Here is an 8,172-nt window from a genome sequence, read left to right as displayed (position 1 = left end):
AGAAAAACTCGACCGACTCCAGGTGACTTCAAAGTCAATTAATAGAGTTTGCTAATTTGCGAGAGCTATGGAGACGTGGATCGCTCCGCTTGCAGTGCTCTTCGGGCTCTCCGTGGCTCTCCTCGTGAAATCATGGATTCTTCGCCCACCATCTGGAGGAGCTGGATGCTCGCTGCCGCCATCGCCAAGAGCACTCCCGCTAATCGGGCACTTGCATCTGGTTCTTGGCAAGCATCTCCACCGTGCCTTCGGGGAAATCGCTCGAGAGCACGGCCCCTGTGTGTTCCTCAAGTTTGGGAGCTCTCCTCACTTGGTCATCTCCTCTGCCCAAGCCGCCAGAGAGGCCATCCGAGTCCGCGACTCCACTTATTCTTCCAGGCCTTTCCTAACACCAGGTCAGTGTCCAGTGATAATTGAGTCTGTAGACTGTGACCCTCGACGCTCGTTCTATCTATCCAGGCAAGATTTTCGGTGCCGATGGAATTCTATGGACGCCCTACGGCGAGTACTGGCGAAACGTGAGGAAGCTTTGCACTCTGGAGCTACTGACGTTGAGGCAAATCGAGCTCTCGCAAGCCGCGAGAGCCGAGGAGATGGCTCTGGCCGTGGCAAAGCTTGTGAAGGCCTCGAGGGGTCCAATGCCGCGCACTGTTAACCTCACGCAGGTGATCTCGGATGTTACTTACGGCATGATCTTGCGAAAAGTTGTGGGGAATGGCCACCGGAGGAACGAGGAAGCTCTGCGGTTTAAGCACTTGCTAAAGGAGGTGTTCGTCGCGGCGGGAGACTTTTACGTGGGAGACACCATGCCATGGCTGCAGTGGCTCGACTTGAGAAAAGCGGCCCATGCCAAGCGCTTGTACAAGCAAGTTGACGAGTACATGCAGCGGCTGGTCGACGAGCAGCGCAGGAAAGGCGCGGATATTGGCGACGATTTCATCAGCATAATGCTGCGAAACGAGCTCTTTTCCAAGTCGGATTCCTTCATGAAGGCAATCGTCCTGGTGAGTTCCTGATCTTGTTAAATTAGCATTGGAAACTATTGTTATGATCTCTATTCGCAGGCCATGATCGGTGCTGGAACAGACACTAGCGCAGTGACGATCGAGTGGGCGATGGCGGAGCTCATCAACAATCCCAGAATCATGTCCAGGCTCCTGGAAGAGCTACACAGCGTGGTCGGGCCATCGTCACTCAAGGTAGAAGAAGCCCACCTCGACAAACTCGTCTATCTGGGCGCAGTGGTGAAAGAAACCCTTCGTCTCCATCCGCCTGGTGCGATACTCATCTTCCAGGCCGCACAGCCATGCCAGATGATGGACTACTTTGTTCCGGAGGGAACACGGGTCTTCATCAATAACTATGAGATCGCCAGGGATGAGCGCTGCTGGGAGGAGCCTCTCAAGTTCAAGCCGGAGCGGTTTGTGGAGAGAAACATCGACATTGTTGGCGTGCGCGACTTTGAGATGCTCCCTTTTGGATCTGGAAGAAGAGGGTGCCCCGGAATCCAGCTTGGTTTGCGAGTGGTGCATTTCGTCCTGGCCAACCTTGTGCATGGCTTTGAGTGGAAGAACCCTAGCGGCAAGGAACTTGATATGAGTGAAGGATCTGGTTTGACACTACCTAGAGCAGTTCCTCTTGAGCTTACTATATCATCAAGAATTTAAAGCTCTTTTGTTTTAACTTACAAGTAAAGTTTTTATACTTTTTCTTAGTGAAAATCCTTCTATATTAAACTTCCAACCACATACCTTATTAATGCTATAAATTTATTATACAACTGAGTCTTATTATCCTATCAATAAAATTCATTGAGAGGAGGTAAAATAATATATAGATGGAGTAAGTAAATTTTACAATTAAGAAATTTTTTTAGGTGAAAAAATATTTAATTTAAGACATTTGGGTCTTTAGACAACACCATTATGAATTATGCCAAAATTATCACTAGTTTTAAATAGTAACACGTAATTTTTATATATGATGTTAAATATTTCCTTTGTGAGTGCCTGGAATATGGAAAGGGAATATAGAAATGTGCATATCAATTATCCCAAAAACCCTAGCTTATATATAAGAGCGAGTGGTCCAGATTGAAACCAATCCGACGGCCACCAAAATCCCACTACACTAATATTAATATAAGGCATCGTAGCCGTACACTTAGCCCTCACATCATCCCCTCCTCTCGGAATAATGGAAGGCTATCAGGGTTCTCTTGCAGATGGGCTGAGATCTAGAGGAATGTCAGGAGGAGGCATCAGTGGATCTATAGACGGCATTAACTGCTCCTGATCCCTTTGTATGAAGTGTTTCAACCGCTGCACATGCACAATCTCTGAAGGATCGGCCTACTGGATGTCATGCCGAACCTCATAAACTTGCGGTCCAACTTGCCGCAACACCCAATATGGTCCTTTCCATTAAGATAGGGAAAACGGACTAACACCAAATCATCCACTTTGTACTCTGCAGGTGGACGATGATGGGAGTTGTAGCGCCATTGTTGTCCCATTTGTACGCAGCCTAAGTGTTCAGTAGACTTTGCTCGGACAAGTGGAAGAATGCTCGTTAAATATTGATCCCATGACCTAGCATCAGGAGCTTGTGGCAATCGCAAAGGTAAACCCAGCTCCGTTGGTAATATTGGATCATAACCATATAGAAGTTTATATGGTGAAGCACCAATAGAACTCTGCACCCCTGTGACATAAGCATACCGATGAGACGGCAAATAACCATCCCAATCCGAATGTGTAAGGAACCAACTCGCCGAGGTGTCGTAGGCTAAAGGAACCTCGAAAGCATGACCAAAATGACAAAGAGTTTATTGGATGGGACCAAGTCGAAGATCGAGTCCAAGACCGACTCGGAGACCGAGTTTGAGATAGAGTCCGGAATCGAGTCCGAGGCCGACTCAAGGACCGAGTTCGAGACCGAGTTCGAGACAAAGTCCGAGATCCGAAATCGGGTCCGAGACCAAGTCCGAGGTCGAGTCCGAGGTCGGGTCCGAAATCGGGTCCGAGATCGAGTCCGAGATCGAGTCCGAGATCGAGTCCGAGACCGAATCCGAAGTCGGATCCGAAATCGAGTCCGAGATTGAGCCAGATACTAAGTCCAAATACTAATACGGGTCAAAGGGTGAAAGCCCAAAGCGTGCGTCTCCCAGGGGCGGGGGGAGGGCTGCAGGGGGTTCCAAAAGTATAGTAGGGATAGTGAGGTCTAGGAACCAGTTTTGAAGGGACTCTCCAGTGGGGCTTCCAAACCGACTTGAGGTCCGAGGGGCCTTGGGTGGGAGTGAGTATGGATTTGGTTGGTGCCGGAGGGGCCATTCAAGGAAGTGCTCAAGAGCAGCTCCCACTCCCAAAAGGGAAACCGATTGCGGTGCTCCCGGCTCATGTGGAGTGGTGCCCCACTTGAGTACCATGCGGCTCATTGGCCCTCGCCCTTCCTAGGGGCTTGGGCCTTCCTTCGGGATGGAAGTGGGGGGGTAGAGGTACCCATACTGGGCCGCTAGGCCACGGTGTTTCGCCCCGGCGTCCCGAAGCAAGTGTTGCACTCAAGACTTGGGATTTAGAGGGTCCCATGATCAAGTCTTGTGGTACCAAGGGATGTTAGGAATCTGGAAGCTTGGTGTGCTTCGCTGCTTGTGCTTACGGGGAGTGTAGCTGAACCTTAAGTCTAGTCTAACCCGGGGAGGGGGATTGGGAGAGATTGGGAATCGTGGATGGATGGCTAACGCTCTGTTGCTTGTGTAGTGAGTAGCTGAAACCAAATAGGACCAAGTAGGAGTTGGTACCATAGGCAAGAACCTTGGCGAGGGAACTTAGGAAAAGCCAAGGCAGTGTCGGACGGATAGACGAAATAAGTTGGCAAATTGGAAAGGAAAAATTTGTGGCTTACAATTTGGTATCGGAGCATTTTCCTCAGTTCTAGCGAAGGATAGAGGCGGATTGCTGGGAGATGGCAAAGGCAGGGCGTAAGCAAACCCAGGCAGAGACGAAACCTCCACCGGAGCTGGAGCCTCCGGTCGAACAAGAGGCTATGAATGAGGAATCCTTGCATGAGGAGGACTCTAGTGAGGAAACTTCCAAACAGGAGTCTGGTGGCGAGGTTTGGTCGTCCAAGGCTCGATTGGACGTGCTAGAAGGACAGTTGACACAGACCAATGCCCTGCTAGAGACTCTCGTACGCAAGCTAAAGCATGACGAGAAGCGGAAGAAAAAGAGAAAGACTGCGGATGCTGGCAGTGCAGAAGGTGCAGACCCTTCGGCAGGGACTGAGGCAGAACCAAACAAGGTCGAACAGACCGAAGTAGAATCAGTCCCTCAGGCAGTTCCCAAGTACAAACCAAAGCCCCCACCGGTCTTCAAGGGAGTGAATGACTATAAGGTGGTGGAGGATTGGTTTTACGATATGGAGGACTACTTCCAAGCGTTACGATTACCGAGCTTGGAGAAGGTCCCATGTGCAAAACCATACTTGGCAGATAATGCCAAGTCTTGGTGGAGAATGACGGAGGCCAACGAAGGACCAGTGGCCACTTGGGACATGATGAAGGTGAGGATCCGTGCAACATACGTTCCTCCGAATGCCACTCTGCATCTGAGAGATGAGCTGAGTAGGCTGAAGCAGACTGGAACCATTTAGGAATATGTGAATGGGTTCATGGCAAAGAGGATACTTGTCACGGACATGGGGGATATGGATGCGTTCCATGCCTTCATATCAGGTTTGCAAACCTGGGCTCGCGGTGAGGTGATGCGCTGGAACCCGACCAACTACAAGGAAGCGTTAGATGCGGCCATCAAGGTGCATTTCAACGATAACCTAAGAAAGGGGAACACGACAGGGTTGGGATCCACGTTTAGCAAAGGGGCCAAACCAAGAGGAACGTATAGCAGAGGGAAATTCAAGAAGAGTTTCTCTAAGAATGAGTCCTCGGGGTTCCGGAAAGGCAAATCCGGTGGCCAGCGAGCGAGTACGTGGGGGAGTCAAGCGAAAAAAGACAAACCCACGGATAAGAAGGTCAAGTCATATAGCAGCGTGGGAAACAATGTATGTTACAACTGCGGTGAAGGGGGACACTTTTCGAGGGAATGTCCCTACCTGAAGAAGGCCAGAGCCAATATGGCCATCAAGTCAGGTGAAATCCAAATTGAGGTATGTGATCCAGTCCCTAACTCAAAGTTACTCATTACACGAGCAACTTTGGTAGAGAGTCGTTCGTTATATCTACTAGCCCTCTGAGGGAAGCTCGGAGGTAGCTTTGTTAAGATCCTTATTGACACGGGTGCTTCGGATAATTTTGTGGCTGCAGACATAGTCCGGCAAGCCAGATTAACGATGCAGCGGCTAGGCGAACCAAAGACTATAGAGTTTGTTCAAGGTAGCCAAAGCACCGATGAGGTACTTTGACAAGCGAGAGTCGAAGTAGGGACTTGGAAAGTAAACATGGACTTCACCGTGTTGGACATGGCGGGATTTGACGTGATCTTTGGGATGGACTAGTTCAATCGGTTCGTGGTAGCCCTACATGGACAAAGTAGGAACCTTGTGGTATTGGCGAATGCCCAAGGAAGAAGATCCAGGGTGGAGGCCCAGGATCTAAAGGTAAGGCAATGCAAGGCCAAAGATTCGTGCCTGAACCTGGTGTCCACAAGAGGACAACTCACTAAAGGGACCAAGGCTGCATTTTTGTGCTTACTCTCGATGAGAAGTGATAAAAAGATTGGAACAGAAGAAGTACCTTTAGTGATCCAGCGGGTGTTGGACCAATTCCAGGATACCATGCCGGAGGAGCTACCGGCGGGGTTGCCCCCCGCACGACCGATAGAACATAAGATTAAGCTGGTCGAGGGTGCTGAGGCGGTGGTTTGTCCACCCTATCGATTGAACGAAAAAGAACTCGCGGAGCTCAAGCGCCAATTAGAGGAGTTGGTGGACAAAGGGTATGTTAGGTTGAGCAAGTCACCGTATGGGGTGCCGGTACTATTTGTGAAAAAGAAAGATGGATCTATGCGCATGTGCATAGACTATCGGTTGCTCAACAAGTATACCAAGAAGAACAAGTATCCTTTGCCAAGGATTGAGGACCTGTTCGATAGGTTGGGAAAGGCAAAATACTTCTCGAGGATTGACTTAAGCTCAAGATACTACAAGATCAGGGTAGCTGAGGAAGATGTCGAAAAGACAACCTGTCGAACGAGGTATGGGAGCTTTGAGTTTCTGGTGATGCCCTTTGGGCTGTGCAATGCGCCAGCAACGTTTTCGGCGTTGATGAACCACATCTTTGTTCCCTATCTGGATCACTTCGTGGTCGTCTATATCAACGACATCCTGATCTATAGCGAGACGCTAGAGAAGCATGTCGAACACTTGGTGAAGGTGTTTGAGAAACTAAGGGAACACAAACTGTATGCTAAAGAGAGCAAATGTGACTTTGCTCAACAAGAGGTAAAGTTTCTCGAGCATGTGGTGGGCCAGGACGGGCTCAAGGTGGACCCGGAGAAGGTCCAAGCGATCCAGGAATGGGAGCGACCATCGAATGTACATGAGTTGAGGGCGTTCTTGGGGCTATGCAACTACTACCAAAAGTTTATCAGACACTATTCGAGAGTAGCCCTGCCCTTAACGGACCAAACAGGAAAAGGGAAGATGGTATGGACAGCGAAATGCGAGGCGGCATTCGTCCACCTCAAAGGGAAGTTGAGGAAGGCTCCCGTGTTGGCATTACCAAACTTTGGTAAGGACTTTGAGGTAGAAACGGATGCTTCAGACTTTGCGTTGGGCACAGTTTTGAAGCAAGACAACCATCCAGTAGTGTTCTTCTCGAAGAAGTTGGACAAGGCTCAACGGAAGTGGCCTGCCCACAAGAAGGAATTGTTTGCAGTGGTCAAGGCACTCAAGGAGTGGCGACACTACCTTGGGAGACACTTCAAGGTTTACACGGACAATGTGGCAACGAAACACTTCTTGTCACAGCCCGACCTGAGAGGGAAACAAGGTCGGTGGGCCAATGCCTTGGCCGAGTTTGATTGCGAGATTCTGTACAAGCCTGGGAAGAGCAACATTGTGGCAGATGCGCTAAGTCGAAAAGTGAGCTTGAGGTTAGCGATATCCAGCGCAACAGCAACCTTCTGGGATGATGTGCAGACAGCATATGAGAACGATGGTCTAGCACAAGAAGTGTTGCTGAGGAATCTAGAGGCACGGGAAGCTCACCAAAGAGGTGAGCTGCCAACGGAAGAGAAAACGGGCTATGCAGAACGCAACGGACTCATCTATTACAAGCAAACGAGGGTGTATGTTCCAGAAGGGGAACTAAGGAAGGTAGCCTTAGAAGAGTGTCATGACGGACTTCTTGCGGGACACGGCAGAGTGCCCAAGACGATGGGCTTACTCAAGAGGAAGTACCATTGGCCAGATATGGCTAAGGACGTCCAAGACTATGTAAAGACATGTCCAACATGTCAGCAGGTCAAAGCCGTGACTAAGGCTAGTGGGGGCTTGTTGCAAAGCATCCCAATTCCAGATCGTCCGTGGAAATGTCTTACGATGGACTTCATCACGGGACTTCCCCCAAGCAAGGGGTTTGATGCGATATTCGTGGTGGTGGACTGATTTTCGAAAATGGCACATTTCATACCCACCACAACGGAAGTGGATGCGGAAGGTGTGGCGAAGCTGTTCTTTGAACAAGTGGTTCAACTGCGGGGAAGGCCGAAAGAGATCATCTTAGATCGAGATAAGATCCTCACTAGTAGGTTCTGGAGGACTCTCCTGGAACAGTATCGCACCAAGTTGAAATTCAGCACAGCCTATCACCCACAGACAGGTATGGGGTATTAAGTCAAGTTTAGTGGCACTAACACTTCTTGACAGACGGACAAACGGAAAGGGTGAATAAGCAGTTGGAGGATTATTTGCGATGCTATGTATCGGGAGACCAGACCGATTGGGTAAGTCATTTGGGACTTGCGGAAATGTGTTATAACAACTCACCACATTCGAGTATCGGGGTGAGTCCATGGGAAGTCATCAATGGGCGAGCTATTGAAGGTCCTGTGGAACTCGGCGTGGCCGAGTATCATGGAGAGTTACCCGTAGTGGAGGCCTTCACAGCGGAAAGACTCAACATTTGGAATCTAGTGAGGGATTCCTTGGAACGAG

The 8,172-nt window shown here is 49.7% G+C and overlaps 1 protein-coding gene across 1 annotated transcript; it reads left to right on the top strand.

Annotated features, from left to right (window-relative positions):
- LOC9634735 ((+)-menthofuran synthase) lies at nucleotides 1-1,709 on the top strand. The gene is made up of 3 exons (XM_024672289.1): nucleotides 1-395; nucleotides 460-1,004; nucleotides 1,065-1,709. Exons 1-3 carry the CDS (start codon nucleotides 68-70, stop codon nucleotides 1,665-1,667), a joined length of 1,476 nt encoding a protein of 491 aa, XP_024528057.1. The 5' UTR covers nucleotides 1-67; the 3' UTR covers nucleotides 1,668-1,709.
- The last annotated feature ends 6,463 nt before the right edge of the window (nucleotides 1,710-8,172 follow it).

The sequence above is a fragment of the Selaginella moellendorffii genome, unplaced genomic scaffold (genome assembly GCF_000143415.4).
Source record: "Selaginella moellendorffii unplaced genomic scaffold, v1.0 SELMOscaffold_8, whole genome shotgun sequence".
Lineage (NCBI taxonomy): Eukaryota > Viridiplantae > Streptophyta > Lycopodiopsida > Selaginellales > Selaginellaceae > Selaginella > Selaginella moellendorffii.
The sequence above is the reverse complement of the archived record's forward strand: the minus strand, read 5'-3'. Positions and strand labels throughout refer to the sequence as shown.